The 26,982-nt window shown below is 42.4% G+C and overlaps 1 protein-coding gene across 1 annotated transcript in view; it reads right to left on the reverse strand.

Annotated features, from left to right (window-relative positions):
• CUL5 (cullin 5) overlaps window positions 1–26,982 on the reverse strand; it is a 92,973-nt gene that overhangs the window by 61,967 nt on the left and 4,024 nt on the right. Inside the window, 1 exon segment of the mRNA XM_077777437.1 lies at window positions 5,638–5,747. Coding sequence (XP_077633563.1) covers window positions 5,638–5,747 — 110 coding nt within the window.

Raw genomic sequence — 26,982 nt, forward strand, 5'->3', positions numbered from 1 at the left:
GTGGGTTCGAGCCCCGCGTCAGGCTCTGTGCTGACTGCCAGCTCAGAGCCTGGAGCCTGTTTCAGAGTCTGTGTCTCCCTCTCTCTGACCCTCCCCTGCTCACGCTGTCTCTCTCTCTCTCTCTCCTAGAAATAAATAAAAACATTAAAAAAAAACTTTAAAAAAAAAAAGAACGTAAAAGACAGACATATAGAGGAAACAAAAGGCCATTTGAGTCTAGAAGTCCAAGTCAGGAGAATAATCTGGATTGCATTTACATATATGAGAACTCAGTTAAAAGAATAAAAAGAAATGAAACTCTGGAGGAAACCAACATTTTAGGGCTACACAACAAAAAGTCAACTTACATGCCAGAGACGAAGCAGACAGGAGAGGAAAGAGTGGGATCAAAAACCAACTTAGGGGGATGCCTGGGCAGCTCAGCTAGTTGAGTGTCTAACTGTTGGTTTCTGCTCAGCTCATGATCTCATGGTTCGTGGGTTTAAGCCCCATGTCAGGCTCTGTGCTGACAGTGTGGAACCTGCCTAGGATTCTCTCCCTCTTTCTCTGCCCCTCCCTTGCTTGTGTCTGCCCTCTCTCTCTCTCAAATCAAAATCAAAATAAACTTTAAAAACAAAAACAGAAACCAACTTACGAATAAGAAAAGTACGTTTTAAAATAATTTATAATAAATTTTCTTTGAAATAAAATACAAGTTCAAAATAATTTATTAATTAATTCTGGCATCAATTTCACAAACCAGAGTCAAATCAAATATGTATCTAGAGCAGCAGTTCTTAAGGGCACCGTCCCCACAGAGGCTCCTGGGGAAAAGTCTGAGAGCTTTTCTTTGGTTTCACTAATGAGTGAGAAGGGAACACACAGGGAGCGTCTGCTACTAGAGGTGATGAAGGTGAAGGCTGGAGGTGATAAACATCCTGCAATACGCAGCACAGTGTTGTTTAACCACTTAAAATGCCAACAGCGCTCGTAAGAAACAAGGATGTATGAGAAAAAATGGAACAAATAGTCAATGTACTTTAATAATAATACAATATCTTAGTGCCTCCAGTTTAGAATGATATAAGCAACGTAAATGTTATTAATTCATGTGATCAAATAGGCTAAAATTTGAAAAGGTTTCATTAACGTAGGTCTTGCAATTTTGGTGATAGCATGTTAAGATATACAAGAATCCTTTAACCTAAAAGAACTACATATGGAGCTGCCTTAGGTAACTCCAAGGGGATCAAGGGTTTTTACAGAAATGATGTGATGAGACCACTAACTAGGGCACATACAAAGGTGCTGACCATTTCTGCCTAGGTACAGACTTGAAGCAGGGACTCCAGCACACTATGCTCCCTCTCTCGGTCAGGAGTGCACAGAAAACAAGCATTATTGTACATGATATATGATATTATCATCACAAATTGGCAGTAACAAAACAAAACCAAAAAAGCCCCACCACATTCAACCATTTATTCATAAAACAGTTTAACCAAATAATTTAAGAAAAATATATGTATATATGAATGCTATGAATTCTTAAAAGGGCTTAGCTGTTATTTACTGAACTCTAATTTTTCGAAAGGCAGAATCATGCATGTATGTTAATATTATGCAACGAGTTCTACATTATGTAGGGAAATTAGATTCCTTCTTATGTGATAAAGAGAAAAAATGAGCACAACAGATTAACATGTATGGGTTACTCAGTCACATACCTACAACTCACTAGTAAAGTATTTCACTAGACCATATGCAAAAATAATTATAGCAGGTCTGAGACCTATCCTTAGCAAGGATGGTGCTTGGCTGCTATCTGGTAACTTGGATTTTGCAAAGGTTCTCAATGTTTCCCAATAAGAATGGCTCACTGTGCCTTAATGTTTCAATAAACAATCTGATTTATGATGAACACTTGGTTTTCAACTAGGAGTCTGGAATTTTAGGTCATGTCAGACAGAGGCTATTGTGACCAGTAAAAACCCTGGGCACTGAGTCCTTAATGAGCTTCCCTAGTGGACAGAATTTCACATGTGGTGTCACAATTAGTTGTTGGAGAATTAAGTGTCTCCTGTGTAACTGCATGGGAGAGGATGCTTGGAAACATGTACGTGGTTTCCCCTGGACTTGCCACCCACACCTTTGTTGCATTTTGCTTTGTGCCCTTTACTATAATGAATCAGAGCCATGAGGAGGACTATATGCTGAGTCCTCGGAGTACTCCAAGCAATCACTGAATCTCGAGGTGGTCTTGAGACTGCTGACACAACTGGTGTCAGAAGTGGGATTCACTAGCACCACTGTGACTCACTGAAATACGGTGAGAGCGCTGTCCAGTAAAAGGAAGAAGTGGTGGGATGATGCAGTTTTGCCGTTTGGGGGGCTATGAAATCATCCATGGTATGAAACAGCGGCTGAGTTGCTATCTGTTTGAAGAGAAAAGAGTTACCTAGGAAATTTGAAAATGACAGATCTAACCCCAGCAGAGTTGGCTCACTCAATCCCCTGGCTGCCTTTGGCCATGCTGACTAAAGTAGGAGGAGAAACAGCACAGCTTGGGTGACACCTGTGGTTTCTGTTCCTGCCTCCACGTGGGAAGAGAAAAGGCCCAGAGTTAAGTTTTGGGTGAACCAAAAATGTCAAATGTTGATGCTGGTTTCTCCTGCGGCCATAAAGAAATTAAATCAGACGCCAGGGCTGGAGAAAGCTTTAGATAAGCCAGGGGAGAAAATGTTGGTGGTGGGGTGCTTGCAGGGAGAGGAAATCACTCCAGTTGTTTCTTCGGACCAACAGCACTCCTGAAGGAATCATTCAAGGCCCCTTGCACTCCAGCCAGGATCTCCCAGCAACTGTAATGTTAATACTGTAAAGGCTGAAGTTACTGCTAGGGCTTTGAACAACTATAATGCAAAGAAAGGGTCAGGGGAGGAGGTTAAGAAGATGGCTTTGTATTTCGTGGCTATTACATCTGGATGTATGATCAAAAAAGATGCAAAATGCTATATGCTTGTACTTTCATAAATGCTAGTTGGGCTATACCTATCAGGAAAGTGCCCCCAAAAAGTTAGCGGACATAATTTCCTTGCTTTCAGCTGTTGGTGAGGTGATTGGCATTTAAAGTGTTTGAATACTGGCAACAGAATAAAAGTCTCTGTAACAGGTGATCATCTATTATCTCTACCTATCGGTATGTCTGAGAAGACAACATAAAAACAAAGGAAATCTTTATATAGAAATACAATTTTCGAGTTTTAAAAAGCAATTTTTAGTGGACACTGGGCTCTGATTGAAGGAGATGTCTGATCCTTAGAGGCTGATGATTTTCCAGCCTGATGTGCCTATTTTTGAGTGGGCCAATTTGGACTCTAAGACTGCTAAGTAAAAAAGGCTTAGGAAAGTCTTGCTTGTCCCTTGGACTTGGATCATGACTGTCTGCAGCATCTTGACTTCCTGCTGCAGAAGAAAACTTGCTCTCTTTTTTAGTCCTGAATTCACAGAATCTAATTGCCTGATCTCTGAGCTGAAGCCTGCTACTGCCTGTTCCTGGCTGTTTCAACCTCACCATAGCTGGATCCTTTACTATAATGAATCAGAAATGAAGATCCAGTGCATGAACAGCAAGCAGGGTTCTGACGTGAGGACTGCTGGAGATTTAAGACCCCCTCTGTGGAACCATAAACTGGAAGCACCGTGGATTCTGGCTGGGCTACCTGAATCACTTGCAGATGCCTGTAGAAAAGGGCTTACTCTCTGATGGACCCGGCTGAAGTCAAGCTCTTGACTGACTCTATACATGTGATACAGAGACTAACTACATTCCTAACTTGTGGTCACTGCCAAAAGCTGCAAGTGGGAGCATGATGACCAGCCCCTTACAGAATGGACGCCTAACCCTGCGAGGTCACTGTGATTGATCAGTTTTCTGGATTTGTTGCAGTTTTCCACAATGGATGAATAAAAACCTGATTCTGTTTCCCTCACCTCCACCCCACCTCCTTGCACATACACCTTAATGAGGTAACCTGGTTGCTAAATGCAGCGGTCTCCAGGAGCGAAGTGGTCTTTCCTCGGCTGCTCGCTGGATACATGATTGGGACAAAAGGCATGGGAGGTGACGTAAACTTTAAAAATTTCTGAAAATTTGGAATTTCATCCAGACCAACACCTAAAAATGACACGTCTTTCTAGTTAAGATGTGTAAAAACTGCTTCTCTGTAAAAATGCAGAAAATACACAAATTTTACTCTTGCAAATCCACATGACTTGGGGAGGGAGTTTTCAATACTGAATGAGACATATTGATTTTACAAGAGAGAAAACGAAACCCAGCACAGGGGAGGAGGTAGACATTAATGATTTCTTATTTTCCTAACTACTCTTAAAATTCCTGGCATTGGCTTTCCACGCTGCTGTGAGCACCTGAAGTCAAACCTCACAGCACTGGGGGACAGCAGGGAGCAGCCCAACTCCTACACGCTCCACACAGAACACATCTAAACACCAACCACACTACTGAGGCACATCAATTGGTGTCATGAATAAACAAAACTATCTGGAACTAACTTCCTTCAGGCAGCTCATCTGAAGACAAGGCCTGAACTGAATTAACAGAAATGGATTGAGAACTCTAGAGCCAAAGGTCCTCTGGGAGGAGGGAAACTGAGGGCTGGTGATCACATACGACCTGACTAATGTATGTCTTGCTTGGAGTCCCCTAACAACTGTAAACTCTTTGTATCTGGGGCACCACACATGCCCTCTGAGACGGCACTTCTTTGGGGATGTATTCTGACGATCATGACACTGCTTTGACCCTGGACAGCTCTCAGGTGTGCTTCCGCTTATAGGCCAGAGGTGTGTGGGGCTCAGGCCACGTGTAAAAAAAAAAAAAAAAGGCACATTTAGAAACCAAAGGAGAAAACCACACAGTTTCCTAAAATAATCTTCATGGTTGATGGGATTTGTATTCACTCATTAAATCTAGGACTTCTAAAAGGCATAAGTGCAATCAGCACTACAGGCTGATCTTGCCTTGCCCTGTGGTGCCCCACTGGTAATAGTTTTGCTGTTAAGACATTTCAGCCAAAAGCCAAGAGTGAATTTAAATGGTCACCAGTTTTCTACACTGCTATGAAATTTTCCTAATGATAGGAACAGATCCCTGTGCCTTAAATGTACAAACTCTGTACAAACTCCAGTGTTTACACTGAACACCTGCTCTCTCTGAGCACCTGGAGTCTGGGTACGTGTCAAGCAGAGGCTACCTGTGTGACCAGCCCTTAATAAAAACTCTCAGTACAGGGCCTCCAAGAGCTTCTCAATTAGACAACATATCACACCTGGTGTCAATCGTGTTGTTGGAGAACTTAAGTGTGTCCCGTGTGATTCCACAAGTACTCCTCGAAGCCTGCGCCCAGTGTTCCCTAGACTTTACANCTGATTTGCTTTGTATCCTTTTGCAGTAAAAAACCACAGCTCTGAATATGCCCGACCCCTCCTGGCAGATCACTTAACATAGAAGAGGGCTTGGGTGAGTATTAATTGTAAATGAGTAAACAGTCCAGAGTCAGCATTCCGTTTGGATACAGAAATGCATCACCAAAATTTCCTTTACGTCAGCAAAAAGTTAAGAGTTAATGGATTACTTACGAAAACAGATCAAACCACTGCTGTTTTGTAACAGATTCCTGGCGTAAAAGCTTCAAAACAATTGGACGCATGAAATCCCATTTGTCTTCAAATTGAAGTGAACCTTTATTCTTAAAAAAAAAAAAAAGACAAAAAGATAAGAGAGTAGTTTAATGTAAATGCAGTTAAATCAGAAGTGTCCATTATTGTTGTCTTTTAGGAGTTAGCAAGAGAAACACAAGGCTGGAAATGTCAAAGAATCGGTTTTCTATAATGGAACCCCTAGAAACTTAATCTGGTTTCAGGGAATCACAGGAAGATACGACAAAAAAGAAAATTAACTGTAAAAAATGGAAAGAATTTCACCTTGCCCAAAGAGAAAGCCTGGCCTTTGGCCTTGACTTCTGGTAGGTAATCTCTGGGCTCTCAGAAGGTATGTCTGATAAGAGAGCTTTTGTTTGCCTGGTAACCTTGGGACAAAGTGGACAATCTACCAATGTGATTCAGGGAGGGACTTGGTCACACCCTGGAGTCCTCAGGGTGGCGGCTGACCAATCCAGAAACACCAGTGTAAGTTTGGGAAGTGGTTTTGGGTTAACAGATATGGAGATAGAGCTGATCCACAAGCAATCAGTCAGTCAGGCCTACATAGCGAAGCCTCAATAAAAACTCTGGACGCGAGGGGTGCTGGGTGGTGCAGTGGGCACAGCCTGCAATTCTGGATCTCGGGGTTATGAGTCTGAGCCCCAAGCCTGGTGTAGAGATTACTTAAAAATAAAAATTAAAATACAAAAACAAGGGGCGCCTGGGTGGCTTAGTCGGTTAAGCATCCGACTTTCGCTTAGGTCATGACCTCGTGGCTCGTGGGTTCGAGCCCCGTGTCGGNTGGACACTAAAGGTTGGGTGAGCTTCCCTGGCTAGCTTAGAGGCCGCTTTTAGGTAAAGGGCCCACAGCAATCCGCTGACCAAATACAGACAAACCCATCAGGTAACCCACCTCAAACTACCCATAAGCCTGAACTGACCACTGGGCTACCTACAACCAGGCACAGTTACCAAAAAGGGAAAATTCATTTGGTCCCCAAACCTCCTCACCTTCTTTCTTTAAATAAGCCCCCGCCCACTGCCTCCTGGCAGTAGACAGTCTCTCCTCTGCCTCCTGCCTGCCACTCCCTTGCAGTGAATTCAATAAGCTTCTATCTCCTCAGTGCTGCCTTGGGCGAATCGACAGCATGCCACTGGCTCCCACCTGACTGTCACCCCCACGTTTGGGGACCCTCATCTGATTGAGAAGGACACCACAGCCAGCATTACTCCACACACACTGTCACACATTAAGGCCAAGTGAGAAAGGCAATCTGACTACAGTGCAGGGAGGAAAGCTCTGTGTTTGGAACCCTCCTACACTCTGCCCTTTGTCTTTCTTTGGTGGATCTTAAATCTGTATCCCTTCTGCATAATAAACCAGAATAAGATCTAGGAATTTAATTAATTACTGAACCTCAGAATGGTTTGGGGAACCCCCAAACTTGTAGCTGGTATCAGAAGTGAGGGTGGGCTTGTGTGCAGAGAGTGAGGCTTCCAATTTCAGAGTTGCCCTAAGTTCCCCACAAAAAGTATAGTGAAAGTCTACATGAACTGTGAAAACTGAAAGAAAAAAACCAAAAAACAAGAGAAAAACACCCAACTCCTTTTTTAATGCTAACAAAATACTGACACCAAACTGGTGAGAAGAGCAAAAGAAACAGAAACTCTAGACAATTTAACAAGAATGTAGATGCAAAAATCTTAAATAAATATTAGCAAAATAAGCCGACAATCAAAAGAATGGTACTTCATGATCATGCATGGTTTATCCCATGAATGTGAAAGTAGTTGAATATTAAGAAAAAAGGGTCACTGGGACACCTGGGGGGGGCTTATTCAGTTAAGTCTGACTTTGCCTCAGGTCATGATCTCACGGTCTGTGTGTTCAAGCCCAGCATCCGGCTCTGTGCTGACAGCTCAGAGCCTGGAGCCTGCTTCTGAGTCTCTCCCTCTCTCTTTGCCCCTCCCCCCACCTCAAAAACAAACATTACCAAAAAAAAAAAGTCAATTCATTACATTAAAACAAGACAGAGAGACTGTATGTGCTTAGTCAATTACTACTGTTTCTTTTCAAGTTAACTGTGGCCACGTGACTTGCTTTCCTCAATAAATTTCCACAAAAGCCATCAGTTTTCTAATATGCCTATGAAACATCTACAAACACACCTATGAAACTTGTGATTGTTTTCACTGCACGTTTTTGAAGGTGATGCTCACTTATATCAGATAAGGTTCCAGACTGCACCGAATCTGCAAACTCCCTGAAATTATAATCCAGGAGAGGTTCCTACATCAGAATCACCTGGTGTGGTAGTTTCACACATAAATTTCTAAAACTTACCTCAGACCTACTGGATCAGAACCTCTTGAGTTCAGAATCAGCATACTTAGCAAACCCATGATAAAACTACATAAAAATGGTGGAGAGTTTATGACCAAAACAGGCTAAGAACCACTGGCTAACATTAAATTCTTGTGAAAGCAAGTGATGCTTTTTGCATCCATAGACCATGTTTTTCTCTTTTAATCTCGAGAAAGGTAGACAGTCACGTGCAGTGCTGTTGCACTGGGACGTGTCTGGCGTCCTGGAAGCTCGGCTTCCCTACACTACAAACAGGCCCTGAGAGCCAGTCTGGAGGCTCTTGAAGAGGAGTAGGGCTCGTACGCCCTTGACCAAAGAGTGGTCCTCCTCTTTCGGTGAAGGGCATCATCTTCAACCAAGTGCACATGTGAGGAGGGACGCACACAGAGTGGTGAGGGAAGAAGGGGACACCCACCTCGCCAGCCAGAGCAACCAAATCAGTCCTGGTGATCAATGAGGTGACAGAGGTCTTAGCAAGATCATGCACACATCGTATATCCATGAACGATGATGGTCCTAAAAGTTACGGTACTGTCTTGCCCCAGGTAGACATCTATTTTAATTACAGTATTCTTATTATAAGCACCCACAAGTATATTCATGCAAAATGCTGTGCTGGGATTAATTGTGCTTCTCCCCTAACAACTAGTTTGTTTCTACCTTATAGATTTCAATGAATCGTGTAGGTAACTTTCCTCTTAGTGTTGGCTATGGAGAAACTCAGAGTCAGATTTGTAATTCTACAGCATAAACTTCGGGTACAGACGTTATGGCTGGCTTCACTTTTTCTACTCTTCCCTCTGAGGGAGGAGCATGTGAATAAACAAATATTAAAGAATCACTGAAAGTTTCCTTGACTATGACATGCAGAATCATCATATATGCCCTTAATTAGAGGATACTTTATAATGTCAACTAAGCCCACTTCCATAAGCAATTTCAGCAATTCAAAAAATTGAACATAGTATCAATCTTATAATTAAAAAATCAAAAAGGCACAGAGGACTGGAATAAATAGGTATTTGAGATAAATTAAATATTGGTTACATTCTGAAATCTATTAGCTATGGCAAAATAATAGGAAATACATTTTGGTTCTTCTGTTTGCTGAAACATACAGGATTAACTTCAGAAACATTTTCACCAATAGTGAATTTTAAAAAGAATTCAATAATTGAATGTTTTCCATTATTCTTTTATAATCCAAAAAATGGTGCTCAAGCAATTCTTTGGCCTATTCTGTTAAACTGAAGAGCACTTCATTAAATCATAACTAAGCAGCAGGACACCAAATCTATCTGCAAAAGAGAATCCCTTATTAATATGTGAAGGGACTTTTCAAATTATGAACTCTGATTTATGAATGCTTCCACTGGCTAACTGAAGGCTGCCTCAACTCTATTAATTTGCTGGAAAGTCTCTTCTGCTTTCTTCCATTATTACTCAGAATAGCAAGTAGCCTGAACTCATCAATTGCTCCTATCTGGCTCTTCCACCAAGAGGATTTCAGCATCGGCCACATCCAGGCCTTCTATCCTCTCCCTTCAGCCCAACTAACACAGGTACTCTTCTCAAACAGAGAAAGGCTCTAGGGGAAAAAAACAAAAACAAAACAAAACAAAACCACATTAAAAAGGGGCGCCTGGGGGGCTCAGTGGTTGGGCGTCCGACTTCGGCTCAGGTCATGATTTCACGGTTCATAGGTTCGAGCCCCGCATCGGGCTCTGTGCTGACAGCTAGCTCAGAGCCTGGAGCTGCTTCAGATTCTGTGTCTCCCTCTCTCTCTGACCCTCCCTTGCTCGCTTGCTCTCTCTCTCTCCCCCCTCCCCCTCAGAAAAAAAAAAAAAACATAAAAAACCCCACAGAGAAAGGTTATGGGGAAGCCAGTGGGGGGCTGGTCCTGAAGGATACCTCAGGGAAGACTATTTCAGGCAGAGGAAGCAGCCCTCGTAAAGACCAGAGTAGGGACCCCTGGGTGACTCAGTTGGTTAAGTGTCCCGCTCTTGGTTTCAGCTCAGGTCATGATCTTAGAGTTCATGGGTTCAAGCACCATGTCGGGCTCTGTGCTGACAGCGCAGAGCCTACTTGGGATTCTCCCCCTCCCTCTCTCTCTGCCTCTTCCCTCCCTGCTCATAATCTCTCTCTCTCACTCCATAGGGTAGAAGCCCATGTAGATGTATTCAAGGTAGTAGTAGATGTACTCAAGGTAGTGTAAACTGAAGACAGAGAGCAGATGACATGAGGGAAGCATCAGAAGGCTAGACCTTAGAGGGCCTTGAAGGCCATTATAAAGACTTTGGCTTCTATTACAAGTGAGATGAGGAACAATTACAAGATTCTGAGCAAGAAGTGACATGACTGATTCATATTTAAAAACCTCCCTGATTGCAATGTTAAAAATACACTCTAAGGGGCAAGAGTTAAAGCTGTAAGGTTAGAAGACAAGGTGGAGGGGACAGTGGCCTGGACCATTACAGTAGCAACGGAGGTAGCGAACAGCAGTTAGATTTTATGTTTTAAAGGAGGCACTAAAGGATTTCCTGACAGTATGCACCTGGGATGAGAGAAAGGCGTAAAGCATGACTCTAAGGCTTTTGTCCGATATGTCAAGACCCACAGAATGGAGTCCACTGCGAGGGCCAGCCCATGTCACAAATCTAAACCAAGTCAGCCTGCAGCTGGGGAAAAACCTCACGGCCAAGGAAACCTAACACCAATCACAATCCTCCTACTCAGCTTTAGTTAGCTTGTTCTACCCTAGAAGAGAGGACCTGCTTGCTTTATAAGGAAATCTCCAACGTCCTGACTGATCAGGCCCTGTTTCTGTCCTGCCTCTTCTAACATTCTATAAAGCTTTCCCTCGCCACAGACCCTTCGGGAAGAGTCCTCCATGGGCTGTTGGCACTGTACTCCCTCAATCCAAGGGTCACCTTCCCTGGCATCGAGGACATCAAAGTCATTACTAAACTGTTTTAGTTTTGTCGTTTGACACATCCAAGAAGTATGGCACGTCCATCAACTGGAATGGAAAAAACTAGAGATGGAACGGGGTTAGAAGGAAGGTCTGGCTTCAGACATGTTACGTCTGACACATCTATCACAGAGCCCTTTGAAGTCACTGAATGCGCAGTTTCATAAGAAACTCTAGAATTTATAGAAAGGTCTAGGCAGGAAATTAAAATATGGAAGTCACTGGAGTACCGAGGGCTTTACAACTTGTTACTGTCACTACCAAGAGACTGAGTAGGCGAGGGAAGAGGACCAGGCCCGAGGCCTCGGGCCCCCAACATGAAGAGGTGTAAGAGTGAGAACTGGAAAGGAGACGGACAGCCGCAGAGGTGGCGAGAAAATCAGGAGCACGGGATTCTGGAAACCAAGGGAATACAGCACATCAAGAAAGGGGGGGCAGTCAGCGCAGCACAGGCTCCTGGAAGGTTATGTAAGACGGCTACTGAAATAGTGATACGAAAGTCACAGAGACGTCACACTGATGATATAAGAGAAGTTCCCACAAAGCGGTCAGGGCAAAAGCCAGGGAACGGAACTGAGAGAGAAAAGAGAAAGAAAACTGGAAAAGTACAGACAACTCTTGGCAGGCCGGTTGTAAAGGGCACAGAAACGGCACGGTAGCTGACAGCGGGAGAGGGACACACATTTTCAAGATGGATGGACAGTACGTTTTTACACTAGTGGGCGTGTTCTAGGACATGACATTGATGACATGAGAGAAGGAGACGGAACTGCCAGAGAATCTGAATTTAAACTTAACTTGCCCGGGGAAGCGAGAGGGAAAGAGGCATACGGAACAGGTGAGGAAATACCTCGACGCGAAGCAGGTGAGGCAAAGCACGAACATGCGGAGGTTGGTAGAAGGACAGATGATGTCAGTACCACGCTCCAAAGTTCATGTGTGATTACTTCGGGTTTTCAGTGATGCAGAGAAAGGAAAATGTCTTGAAAGCCAGGCGAGGACATACGGAATCCTAAGAGAAAAGGTGTGAATCACATACCGAGGAGATTAGAAGAGATGACCACGGCAGTGTGGCCGGGCTCATCTACGGACTGTGGTCAGGGATTTACAGCGAAAAAGCACGGGGCCGGTGGGGCGGCAGCGGGGACGGCAAGCAGCAGTTGGGGCTGATGCCCTCCAGGCTGGCACACTCACGGTGCGGGCACTGGAAGGTGGAGAGATGATCTAAGCAGGGCTGTGGTTTTCCCAGGTGCAAGGAGAGAGCATCAGGGGACTCGAGGTGTGTTCAAGGGAGTGACAATGATGGCCGAACAGAGAAGTTACACTGGTAAGAGCGAGGGGAAGGACATCAGGATGAGACACAGAGCCTTCTGCTTCCACCCATGATGGGAGGACAACAGGCAGGTCTCCCCTCCTGCTGCAACGACTAGAGAGGGAACGGGCAGTGCAGGCCGTGCTTGCCGAGAAAACTACCGCAGAGCAGCCTGCCCCTGCCCGGGCACACCGCCTAGAGTCCCCAGACGTCAGCACAAGCAGGGGAACCCAAACAGCCTGGAACTTTCACTTAGGAGCCACAGGTCAGAGCGTAGAGAGGACAAGGTGACAAAAATTATTGGCACAGCATACCAGAAAGAAGGGAGCTGTGCAAGAGAGGGAGTTCAGGAGATATACAGAGGTACGCCAAGCCCTTGACCGAATACTGACTTGCACATGCGTTTGAGAACACTATCAGAGACTGGGGAAAGGCCCCTGAGAAAGGAGTAGACGGGGGCGCCTGGGGGGCTCAGTCGGCTAAGCGTCTGACCTCGGTTCAGGTCATGATTCTCGGTTTGTGGTTTTGAGCCCCGCATCAGGCTCTGTGCTGACAGCTCAGAGCTTGGAGCTCCTTCAGATTCTGTGTCTCCCCCTCTCTCTGCCCCTCCCCCGCCCATGCGCGTGCGCACACGTGTGCGCTCTCTCCCGCTCTCTCTCTCAAAAATAAACATTTTAAAAAATTAAAAAAAAAAAAAGTTGAACAATCAGCAGGCTTCCTAAAGAGCCAAAGAGAAAGGCTCCTTAACATACAAGACATTAGGGAGAGTCCTCAGAAAGGCACTGCATCTACAGTGGAGCCTAAGAAGTCCTACTCTGAATGTTGTTCTGGACCCGCTGTAACTAAACTCGAAAGCAAGCTTCAAAAGCATCAAGCTGCGACGCCTGAGTGGCAGCTCAGGTCATGATCTCAAGGTTTGTGAGAGCCCCGTGTTGGGCTCTGTGCTGACAGCTCAGAGTCTGGAGCCTGCTTCTGATTCTGTGTCTCCCTCTCTTTCTCTGCTCCTCCTTTGCTCATGCTTATGCTCTGTCTCTCACAAAAGCAAAATAAACATTAAAAATTAAAAAAACAAAAAAACAAGAAACATCAAGTTGACTCGAAGTAACTTAACTATGTCAAAGCCAAACCCTGAACTATTTAAAGGGTATGTGAAAAATTCAGATCCTAAAACATAAAACAATGTCCAACATCCAATCCAAAATACCAAGCAGGCAAAGAAGGAAAATATAACCCACCATCAAGAGAAAAAAAAAAAACCATCAACAGAAATTGACCCAGAAATAACATGAATGATCATTTTAACAGAGCATGACATTTACCCAGCTAGTATAAGCACTTTCAAGAAAGCAGAGGAAAGCATGAACATCAGAGAAAGATTTTTAAAAATGATTATCAGGGAGCTGTAGAACAACATCAAATGACCTGACTTACATATAACCAGAGTCTTGGAGAACAGGAGGGGATTTAAAGAACTAAAAGCCGAACTGTCCCCTAATTTGATAAAAACTATCAACTACAAACTCCACACTTCTACAGTAAGGTGACAGAACCCATGAATGGAGGCCCTACTGGAGCTAGATTCCTGGAATAACAGCAGCAGGAGCTGGAAGGCCAGGAGGAGTCTTGACAGAGTACGATACTCAACACTGACATTAGAGAAGGGTGAAATTTTATTTTTTTTTNGAAATTTTAAAGCGTATTTATTTTCTTTGAGAGAGAGATGGCGAGCACAAGTGGGGAGGGGCAGAGGGTACAGAAGATCCAAAGCAGGCTCTGCACCGACAGAGACAGCCCAACGCAGGCTCAAACTCATAAACCATGAGATCATACCTGAGCAGAAGTCAAAAGCTTACCTGACAGAAGCACTGAGGTGCTCTAAAGGGTGAAATTTTTAAAACTGTTTTCATTATATTCTTATTGTTTTTCTTTTAATTATTCCCTTACAACATTTTCTACTATCTTTCATTGCAAATATATGGCATTTAGCTAATTCAGGGTTATAGCCAACAATTTTTTAAAAATTTTTGTTAGGGGCACCTGGGTGGCTCAGCCAGTTAGGTGTCCAACTTTGGCTCAGTTCATGATCTCACGGTTCGTGGGTTTGAGCCCCACATCAGGCTCTGTGCTGACAGCTCAGAGCCTAGAGCCTGCTTTGGATTCTGTGTCTCCCTCTCTCTCTCTCTCTGACCCTCCCCTGCTCACGCTCTTTCTCTCTCTCTCAGAAATAAATAAAAACATTAAAAAATAAATAAATAAAAATAATAAAAATTTTTGTTAATGTTTATTCAATTTGAGAGAGAGAGAGAAACATCGATCGGGGAGGGGCAGAGAGAGAGGGAGAGAGGAAGAATCCCAAGCAAGCTCCACGTTGTCAGTGCATAGCCCAATGTGGGGCTTGAATTCACAAACCATGAGATCATGACCTGAGCTGAAATCAAGAGTCCGACACTCAACCAAGCCACCCAGGTGCCTCTAACAAAAATTTTATATATGCTATCTGTGATACAAAAGAGGATTTTTTTTTGCTAATCTCCAAAGCACTGCTTTTATATTTCTTTGGGTAGTTCGAATATCTGACTATAAATGTGAGTTCAGTTACTTATGCCTTCTATTATTTAACTTCATTATAATCTCCAATGTAGATCAATCACTTTGATCGCTTTACTTTATAACATCTGTTAATTATGTTTTGGTACTATTTTAAATATTGACAACTATTGGGGTGCCTGGGTGGTTCAGTCAGTTAAGCAACTGACTGGATTTCAGCTCAGGGCATGATTTTACAGTTTGTGACTTTGAGCCCCATGTTGGGCTCTGCACTGGCAGTGCGGAGCCTGCTTGGGGTGCTGTCTTCCTCTCTCTCTGCTCCTCCCCCGGCACACACACTCTCTCAAAATACATAAATAAACTTTAAATAAACAAAATTTACAAGTATTAATTCATTTAACCTTTATAAATATCCTATGTGTTTGGCATATCATTATTCTCACTTTACAGATGAAAAAACTGTCCACTGTACCTGAGATTAGGTTATTTTCCTAAGGTTATAGATAACTGAGTGCTAGAGCAGGGATTCGAATCCAAGCAGTTGAGTTGTTAGTTCTGCCACATTCTTAACGACTTCCTGGATCTTTCCTGAATGAGCAGTAGAGGGACATGCAACCTATGGGCCACAGCCAACCCCTGACTTGGTTTCATTTAAAAACAAAATGCAGGGGAAAAAACAAACTATGATGATAGAAATTTAGTGTCTGTCTAAAAGCCACAAGATAGAACTACCACTATAAAAACCGTTTATCTTTAAACACGGTACACAAGGGAGAGAATAAGCTAAAAATCTTTTTCCATTGAAATGAAAAATTTCACACTACACTTCTCTTTAAAATCTTTAGTTTTCAAGGGCTCCTGGCTGGCAGTTGGTAGAGCATGTGACACTTGATCTCAGGATTTTAAATTCAAGACCTACAATGGGTGGAGAGATTACTTAAAATAAAGTCTTAAAGGAAGAGAGCTTGGGTGGCTCAGTTAGTCAAGCATCCACCTCTGGATCTTGGCTCAGATTATGATCTCATGGTGGTGAGATCAAGCCCCGCATCAGGCTCCATGCTGACAGCATGGTGCCTGCTTGGGATTCTCTCTCCCTTCCTCTCTGCCCCTCCCCTGCTCTCTCTCCCTCTCAAAATAAACATTTTGATATAAAATAAAATCTTAAAAAAAAAAACTTTAGGTTTCCTTTATTTAAAAAAAAACCTTTTTAAAAGAAATTCTGATAGTGTTTGAATTTTTAGAAACCAAACAACTAATTTCAAAGGGAAAAAAAAGAAAAAATAACAGTACTGCTAGAAAGAGTCTGAACTTATTTGAGGGTCTATTTCATCATTTATTTATTACATTTACTCATTCAATGAATGTCTTGAATGCCTACTAGACACGACGAATTATGCTAGTCATTGGGACTTACAAATGAAAGATCTCCAAGGAACTCACATTCTAATATAGTGTTCCTTAAAGTGGTTAATGAATTCCTGGAAGGGTCCCAGGATATACTTTTGAGGCTCAACACTATCAATTCTTAACTCTGTTTATTTTTTTTTTAAACAAAATAAGGTATTAATACAAGTAGAATCTGGATCATTTGTAACCAAGAACTAACCACAAGAAAATAACTGATAAGCTGTACAATATTAAAAATAAGAAATTTAGTCTCTTAAAAGATGCCATTAAGGAATTGAAAAAGCTACCTACATACTGGAAGAAGTTATTTCTAATATATATATCCAAGATAGGCTTTTATCCAATATGTGTAAAGATTTCAAACAAAACATGTGGAAATTCCTAAAAATCAGTAAGAAATGAAAAAGACCCTCCACAAAGACAGTATCTAAATGGCCAATAACCACATGAAAAAGCACTCGCCATCATTAATCATCAGGGAAATACATCTTAAAGCCATGCTGAAGTTATCACTACAAACCACCAAAAAGGCTAGAACAGAATGACAACACCAAGTCTGAGGGAAAATTCAGAGCAACCAAAACTCTCAATGTGCTTGTGAGAGTGTAAACTGCTACAACTATTTTAGGAAAGTCTGCAGCAGTATCTATGAAAGCTAAACGTATGCATACCCTATGACCCTCTCCCCCCCCCCAACTTCACATCTGGGTATGCTTCCAACTGAGCTGCACACATACGTCTACCAGACACATACGTCTACCAAAGTAGTACATTGGATCTCTATTCTCAGTAGTAAAAAAAAAACAACAAACAAAAAACGTAAACAACCTAAACGTCTATCAGAAAGACGATGGATAAATTGTGAAATACTCCTAACAGAGGAACACTACAGCAGCAAAAATTTAATGTGTAGTAATAGAAAGGAATCTCACAGAAATAATGTTGAGCAAAAAAGTCACACACAAGAGTATACACTAGCTCATGAACAGACAAAACACATCTACAGTTACTAGAAGTTAGCACAGTGATTAACTTGGGGAGGGGGTTGCAAGTTAGAGACTAGCACAAGAGAGAAGGGGCTTTCAGGAGTACTGTTAAACAGTCTACGTCTAGATATGGGTGTTGATTATACAGGTATATTTACTTTATAAAAATGCACCCAACTATAGATTTACAATTGGTATGCATTTCTGTATACAGGTCATATTTCAATAAAGCTTGCTTTAAAAATTGGCATGCTAGTGTTGTTCATTGAAATATTTTTTAGTGCTGTATTTAATTCATAACTATCTTTTATTTTTTTATTATTTTACTTTATTTTTTTTACAGAGAAAGAAAGTGCACAAGCAGGGGAGAGCGGCAGAGGGAGACAAGAGAGAGAATCTCAGACAGGCTCCATGCTCCATGCAGAGCCCAACACGGGGCTCGATCTCAAGAACCGTGAGATCATGACCTGAACCCAAATCAAGAGTAGGACACTCAACCAACTGAGCCACCCAAGTGCCCCTCGTAACTTTTCATTGTTAAAGAATTCTGAGTTTAAGGAATTTATCGCTAGTTTCACATCTACTATTACAATATCATCCTATCTTCTTTCCTTCCTTCCTGAATAATTCAGTCCAACAGCCAGTGACAGAGAGATTTCTCACAGTCTGAGAAGGAAGTTACCTTATATGGAAAAGGAAAAGGATAGAACCGTGTTTACTGAAATCGGAAGGATGGGGGTGAACTCACTGGTTTCACCAATACATACAAAGTAGCATAGGGTATGTGTGTGTGCACGTGCATATAAGCATGTGGGTCCTAACTCCATTTGATGGGGGGTCCTTGGAAGACCAGCAGCCAAACAGCGACAAGCATACCTAGCATCCGGACTTTGATTTCTCAATACCACATTCCATGGGACAGTTCCTTAGAGAAAGTGTTAATTCCAAGGTTTGGACAGAGATGATCCTGGAACATTTTTTTGTGTCAGAAAGTAAGAAAGTATTTAATCTAAGCAAAATAAGTGATAGTTAACAGATTATAACACTTTAAATAAAATCCTTTGGATGGGGGGAAGGTAGCCATCGAATGCGGGCATGATTATATTTAACAACTGAAAGATCATATGTAAGTTCACTGAAGGAAAAACTGAAAGAAGTCTAACAGGAAGCTCATGCAACAATCCACATAAGCAACGATGTGGAAGTTTAATCCACATCCATAAAGCCCTAAAGGGAAGCAGTGAAACAGAAGGAAGGTGCTAATGGTAAGATGTTCAAGAAGCAACCTGGTAAGAAAAGAATTATGGCTTAGCCATTTATGAACTGTGGGACCTTGAGTAAGTGACTTAAACTCTCTGTGCTTCTATTTCATCTTCGGTAAAATGAATTTAATAAAGTTATCTACATGATAGTATTGTTACAGGATTTAATGATACACATAAAATGTTCAGAAAAGTGAATGAAATAATTAAACATTATGTAAGTGCTCCCTCTCATTACATTAGGACTCCTACCATAACTACTACTGCTTCTAATTCTTCCACAGTAATATGATTTGGTGGTAATGAGATGTGGAAATGAGGGAAAGAAAGCTGAAAATGACTTGACAGAAGCCGTACAAAGGCACTAAGCTCTCAGATGATGATTGGTTGCCTCACCAGTACTCCCCAATATAAGTGAAAATACAAAGGATACTCAATTCTACCAGAGATCCAGGTCCGAAAAGTTNCTCTCAAAACTAAATAAACATTAAAAAAATTTTTTTAAATCAAAGAGAAGGCCATACACATTTTTTCTCCTTTATTAAAAAAAATGGGGGGGGGGGCGCCTGGGTGGCTTAGTCGGTTAAGCGTCCGACTTTCGCTCAGGTCATGATCTCGCGGTTCATGGGTTCGAGCCCCGCGTCGGGCTCTGTGCTGACAGCTCAGAGCCTGGAGCCTGTTTCAGATTCTGTGACTCCCTCTCTCTCTGACCCTCCCCTGCTCATGCTATCTCTCTCCCTCTCTCCTAGAAATAAATAAAACATTAAAAAAAAAATTTTTTTTAATGGGAGTAGGGTACCATAAACAAGTGTTTGTTCTGCCTACTGGATGATACTGCACGGCTCGCAGATTTCTGACCAGAGTGAGTAGCTGGTGGGGCCACTGATGGAAGAAATGCCAGCAGAGAAATCCACCTGAGGTGAATGGTTTAGAAGGAGCATTCAGTTCAGTTTGCAGTGTCCTGTCCAATAAAAGCAAACGCTGAAGTTGTACCTCTTGGCCTTCGTTTATCTTTCCGTGCCCATTTTCCTCTTTATTTTAAAAAAGATAAAAGTTTACTTACTACTATATTGTTCTTTACTTAACTGTCAGTATCAAGTTTCTCAGAAACAATTAAAGGAGAGATAGGATGAAAAGAGTAAAAACAAACAAACAAAAACAGAGGAACAAAGGTCTAGCTCTCATTCCTACTCAGTATCAGTATAAAGAAATCAGGGTCTCTTAACAGAACATGTTGATTGCCCAAACCCAAATGAAATGCACAGAGCTGTATTAAAAAGTATCCCCGAATGGAGTAACCAGCTCTAAAACAAATGGACAGTCAAGTCCTACAATCTCTTATCTACATGGCCACGGTGATTATTTCAAAGAAAAACAAGGATGCACTAGGAAGAAAGCAACTTATGAAGAAAACTTTAATTTTCATAATGTGTTTGGGTGGGGGGAGATGTTATAAGGCAGTAATGACAGATGCTATATATCTCTTTCTAGAATATATTATCACATTAAAAGTTCTATGCACTTAAAAGTAAACATTAAAAAAAAATTTTAAAACAGGAGTACCTGGGGGCTCAGTCAGTTAAGCATCTGACAGCTCAGGTCACAATCTCACAGTTTGTGAGTTCAAGCCCTACATCAGGCTCTATGCTGATAGCAGACTTCAGAAGCCTGCTTCAGATCCTGGGTCTCCCTCCCCACCCCCCACTCATGCTCTGTGTCTCAACAATAAACGTTAAAAAAATTTTTTTAAAGTTCTATGCACTTAGCCCAACTATGGAAAGAGCCCAATGTCCATCAACTGATGAATGGATAAAGAAAATGGGGGGGGGGGGAGGCGGGGGAAACAACATGGATGGAGCTAGAGAGCATAATGCTAAGCAAAGTAATTCAGAGATAGACAAATACTGTAGGATTTCACTAGTATGTGGAATTTAACAAACAAAACAGATGAACATGTAGGAAGGGGAAAAACGAGAGAGGGAAGCAAACCGTAAGAGACTCTTAACGAGAGAGAACAAACTGAGGGTTGATTAGGGAGGTGAGAGGGATGGGCTACATGGGGGATGGGTACTGAGGAGAGCACTTGTGATGAACACTGGGTGTTCTATGTAAGTGATGAATTACTAAATTCTACTCCCGCAGTGCATGTTAACTAACTAGAATTTAAATAAAAATTTAAATAGGTAAATAAAAATAAAAAGTTCTGCATACCTCCTATTCAAATTCAAGAGTGCTTTTTTCAAGCAATGAGTTCATCTGCAACAATTCCATTTAATCCCAAGAAAAAGAGTAGATGCATAATTGTTTGTGTGCCCATATAAAATTTGATACCATCCTAAAAAAATAGTGATGCTCAAATAAACATGAAAGTAAACAAAAACAGAAAAGTCTGCTAGCTTGCAAAATGTATTATAAGTAATAGAATCATTTTAAAATTACTCACTTACTTTACAACAAAATAATATAAACACTGATGGATTGGTTTGCCCTGAAAGGTCCAGAAATCCCGAGGAAACATATGGAACAAAACACACCACATCAAACTGTAGAAACAACAGTATGACAATATTTTATCATGATGTCAAGTGTTGCTTTTAGGGGGCACCTAAAAGCTGCCTCAGTCAGGAGAGCATGTTACTTTTTTTTTTTTTAATGTTTATTCATTTTTGAGAGAGAGAGAGAGTGTGAGCAGGCAAGGGACAGAGAGAGAGACAAAGAATTCGAAGCAGACTTGAGGCTCCAAGCCGTCAGCACAGAGCCCAACCAGGGGCTCAAACTCACGAACCGTGAGATCATGACCTGAGCTGAAGTCGGACCCTTAACCAACTGAGCCACCCACATGTCCCATGAAGAACCTGTGACTCTTGATCTCTGGGTTGTGAGTTCGAACTCCACAACAGGTGTAGAAATTACTAAAAAAATTAAATAAACTTTTCTAAAAAGTTGCATTTGGAAGAAAACAAAGAATTTAGTTATTATTACTGTACATCTTCTTAATGATAACAAAGACACAAGAGAAATTCAAAGAGAAGTTGAGTCAAGATAAGAATATCATGCACACAATTAGAATTATTTTTTACTCATCTGCACTCTTTCAGTCCTATAACATATTGACTACAACATAGGGAATTCAGTTGATTTAAGATTTGTATCTGTTCCCTCTGTGAAGTTCTGATCCTACTGATTATGAATTATCTCCAATGATGGTATCCTAATTACTCTACAAAAGGAATCCGATTTGTAGGTTTATCTTAGGTCTTTCGTGTAAACAATGAGGCTGTTTGAATGTCTGGTTTCCCATACGGTCTATGAACCACGGGTACTCCCAGTTATGGGATTTTAAAACCACATGTGCAACCTTCAGTAGCCAAAAGAACCACAAAACGCCAGTATATATTTGTACCCTGACAATTCTCACTATGTTCCAGACACACTAACCTTTTAAAGGTGCTCCTCAAATATGCCAAGCTCACCAGTGCACCTCAGGACCTTTGCCCAGAACAGAATGCAGACCATTCAGGTCTAGCGTCAGTTATCACATCGCAGAGGTCCTTCTAAACCAACCAAAGAAAAGTGCCTTTCCCTCATTCCTCTCTGCAGATCCAGAGCCTAGATCTTAAGTAAGCATATTAGGGGATTTAATTTGGCTCTGAGATTGAAATTTTTATTTTTTTTATAAATGTTTATCGATTTTGGAGAGACAGAGTGTGTGAGTGGGGCAGGGCATAGAGAGAGGAGGGCAGAGGATCCACACCAGGCTCTGTGCTGACAGGAGTGAGCCCGGTGCAGGGCTCGAGCTCATGAATCACAAGATCATGACCGGAGCTGAAATCGGACATTCAACTGACTTAGCCACCCAGACACTGAACTCACCACCCTAAGATCAATACCTGAACTGAGACTCATGTTGGATGCCTAACCAACTGAGCTACCCAGGCACCCTGTGTAACAGACCTTTTTTTTTTTTTAATTTTTTTTTAATGTTTTTATTTATTTCTAGGAGAGAGAGAGAGACAGCGGGAGCAGGGGAGGGTCAGAGAGAGAGAGAGTCACAGACTGAAACAGGCTCCAGGCTCTGAGCTGGCAGTCAGCACAGAGCCCGATGCGGGGCTCGAACCCACGAACCGCGAGATCATGACCTAAGCGGAAGTCGGACGCTTAACCGACTAAGCCACCCAGGCGCCCCAACAGACCTTTTTTTTTTTTTAATTTTTTTTTAATGTTTTTATTTATTTCTAGGAGAGAGAGAGAGACAGCGGGAGCAGGGGAGGGTCAGAGAGAGAGAGAGTCACAGACTGAAACAGGCTCCAGGCTCTGAGCTGGCAGTCAGCACAGAGCCCGATGCGGGGCTCGAACCCACGAACCGCGAGATCATGACCTAAGCGGAAGTCGGACGCTTAACCGACTAAGCCACCCAGGCGCCCCAACAGACCTTTTTTTTTAAAGACCAGAAAGCTAGGAGATGGGGCTGAAATGTCATCAAGTGGCAGAGAAGGAAAATTCAACAGAACATAGCTGAAAGCAATATTTAGGGGGAAAAAATTATTTTGTTCTAAGATAGTGCCCCCATCTTCTGAACCCCCATCTCTTAATTTGACTGTTTTAATCAAATCTCTCATTACTACAAAAACTACCCCATGTGTTACTTCTTTGGTGTCAGTATTTACACATTTGAATACAAGTTCCAAAGACTAGGGACCCTGTGTGTCATATTCACTACTGTATCACAGTGAGAACAGAATGCAGCACAGAATACACACCTACATATTTGGAGAATGAACAAACCCTGTTACAAAGATCAAATATCCTTGATGTTACTGGTAAGTAGTACATCTATTACGACCAATGCTTTAACCTTAGCTGCAACTTGTTTGGGTGTTTACATGGCCCATCAGGCGCCAACTCTACCTACTCTACCAAAGCAAGAGTCAGGTGGCTTTCTGTGACACACTGGGTTCACCAGGACACCTAGCAAAACATCTAATAAGAAACAGCTCTCTTTGTCTGTCTTCCCCCTCCCTCTCCGCCCACCAGATGCAGGTGTAACGTCCTCCTGACGGCCTCCTGCAGTCCAAACGTCCCCTCTTCTAATCCACTGATCAACAACTGAGTCTCAAAGTTCACCCTAAACTGTCACCTTCTGTCAGCAGCATTAATATACATCACCTCCAGATTATGGTAATTGCTCACTCATTTCTTTTCACAGAACATGAACAATTCTCACATTTACATTTATCAGGTTTTAAAATTTTTTTTTAAGTTTATTTATTTTTGAGACAGAGCGACAGAGCAGGAGTCGCGTGAGACACAGAGAAAGACACAGAATCCAGAGCAGGCTCCAGGCTCCGAGCTGTCAGCACAGGGCTTGAACTCACAAACCACAAGAGCATGACCTGGGCTGAAGTCGGACGCTTAACCGACTGAGTCCCCCAGGCGCCCCCCCAGTTTTACAGTAACGAATTGACTACTCCTACTTCTGCCCCTACTCGTGGCCAACTAGCACAACCCTGAATTCCCTTCTTCCCTGAGCTGCGTCAAATGTAATCAAGTCTCTCGGACAGGACACCGGAGTGAGGGCAGGGCCCCCTCAGGATCATGTACCTCTTACATGCCCATTCAGAAGGGCAATTTCCCTCAACTCCATGAAAAATCACAAGGTACGTTCTTAAATAAGACTCTCATTTATGTTCAAATACAAATTAAAAGGAATCATGCAGTTGTGTATCTTAACCATTCACTGACAACACTCAAATCCTTATAATCACATCCATAATTCCCTGCCAAGCGTGCTCCTGACTCAGTGCCTTCACACTGGCTGGTCCTGTTCCCGCTACAGGCAACTCTTCTCCACATGTGTGTGTGGCTTCTTCCCGAGCTTCAGTCAGGTCTCACATCCAACGGCATCTCCTCAGGGGCCTTTCCTCATCAGCCCAGCAGCTGCACTACCAGATATTTACCCAAAGGATAAAAATACTGATTTGAAGGGACACGGGCACCCCGATGTTTACAGCAGCACTGTCAAAAATAACCAGATTATGGAAAGAGCCCATATGTCCACCGACTGATCAATGGATAAAGAAGATGTGGTGCTACAAATCTATGATGGAATATTACTCAGCCATCAAAAAGAATGAAATCTTGCCATTTGCAACAATGTGGATGGAATTAGAGTATATTATGCTAAGCAAAACAAGTCATCAGAAAAAGACAAATACCATCAATTCACGGATATGTGGAATTTAACAAACAAAACAGATAAACATAAGGGAAGACAAGACAGTGGGGGGAAGAGATGGGGAGGCAAATCATAAGAGACTCTAAATTCTACTCTTGAAGCCAGTATTACGCGACATGTCAACTAACTAGAATTTAAATAAAAATCTGGAAAAAAAAAAAAGGCAGCCGAATCCCCTCCATCCCTTCCTTAATTGCTTTTCCTCACTGCATATACCTGACCTGCAGTATTTGTTTATAAGCTTTTTGCCTCTCTCTCCATAAAAATATAAATTATATAAGGGCAGGAATTTGCCTAAATCACCAGCTGTAATCAGAAAATGCTAAATACTTGTAGAATGAATGAATTTGTTTTTCAGAGACTGAATGAGTCCCTGTTAAAGTTTCAATGCACATGGTGTCATTAGCACACACACACCCCATTCATGGCGGGCCCACAAGTTAGATTTTGAATACACATAAAGTAAGGCTGAGTAACAGGTTTTATGTGTAAGAACCAAGAATAGAGAGAGAGCCTGACAGTATGTCTGCTCACATGTTTTTCAAATATTCCTCACCGTCTGTAGAACTTGAATCTCTTCTGCCTCGTACTGAAGGCCTTTCACAGTCTGAGCGGGACTTCCCTTTGTGCTCTCATCTCCCACTGTTTCCCTCTCTGGGCCGCGGCGCTACTACAATTTTAAGGAACATCATCTGCGCAGAATGCGACACAGCACACAGGCCTGCTTACTGTGCAGCCAAACCAATCACATCTCCGCTCTCGCCCAATTTTATCCTCATCACCGCCTACAGTCGAGTCAGTCTTCAAAATCCAATGCCAATGCTTTCCACATCAAACTTTCCTTGGTCAATGACCTCCCAGACTGAGGTCATTCCTCACTCTGGGAGGGTTCATACAGCATATGATAACACTCCTTAGGTTCTAGCCGTAGAGAATTCATTAGTACCTCGTAATCTCCTTCAGTACACGGTGAATTCCCAAAGACGTTTTATACATCCTTGTAGCATTCGTGGTGCCTTGCACCTATGCGTCTAATAAAATGCTTTTAATCACTCCTTTATTATTTCCATTTTCTTTCCTCCCAAAAACTAAAATAAAAAAGTTTCCACTGAAAAAAGTAGTGTGATTCCTACTTCAGTTTAATGTTTGTATTCTCTAGTGGATTGGTTTTTACACTTCTATCCCCTTCTCTCCTCCTCTCTAGATCTAATTTTTTTTAAATGTTTATTTATTTTTGAGAGACAGAGAGAGAGAGAGTGGGCAAGAACGAGCGAGTAGGGGAGGGGCAGAGAAAGAGGAAGACACAGAATCCGAAGCAGGCTCCAGACTCTGAGCTGTCAGCACAGAGCCCAACACGGGGCTCAAACACGGAACCCGAAGACTATGACCTGAGTCAAAGCCCAACGCTTAACCGACTGAGTAGCTCCTCTGTAGGTGTAATTAGAAGAGAATTAGATGTAATTAGAAGAGAACAGAACCAGAAATTGCTTCTTTTAACCAATCAACACTCACTCACTGAGCATCTACAATACACAGATACCTCACTCGACTTCTCTTTTTAAGCAATTATCACTTGCTACGGAGCACCTACCATAAGTGATCACCGCAACTGGTGGTTAAGGCATCAAGATTAATAAGATAAAGTCCCTGAAATAATGCGGCTTACAATCTTGAAAGGGAGCTAGATACATAAATAGATTATACAACTAATATATGAGGCGTAGAGCAAGTGCTGAAAGAAACCGATGCAGTGCTCTGGTGGTGCAGGGCAGGCAACAATTTCAGAGGGGAGCTCTAAGAAGAAGGGAGGAATCTGGGCTGGGTCTTAATGACTAGAAATGAATTTGACAGGCAAATATTGAGGGATGGTGGCATAACACTGAACCAGCCAGGGACCAGCCAGGTCGAGGGACGTGCGTGAGAGAAAGAGGTCAACGGGGAGAGAGAGAAGGGAAGAGAGGAGGAGAGGGTGGGGGAGGGAGACAGATAGAGGGAGAAGACCCAACTGGAAAGATATCAAAGAATGTGAACCATCAAAGGTATGTGAGCAGGAAAGCGATACGGCCAGAACTGTGTTTGGGTCCAGAGCTCAGATCAGAGTTAAGAGATAAAAATAGTGAAATCATGGGAGTTAGGACTGCCCCAGAAACAGAAGGACAAAGATAGAAAAGGACTGAAGATTAAATCCCAAGAAATA

This window comes from Crocuta crocuta, unplaced genomic scaffold, assembly GCF_008692635.1.
Source record: "Crocuta crocuta isolate KB4526 unplaced genomic scaffold, BGI_CrCroc_1.0 scaffold278, whole genome shotgun sequence".
In the NCBI taxonomy this organism is placed as follows: domain Eukaryota; kingdom Metazoa; phylum Chordata; class Mammalia; order Carnivora; family Hyaenidae; genus Crocuta; species Crocuta crocuta.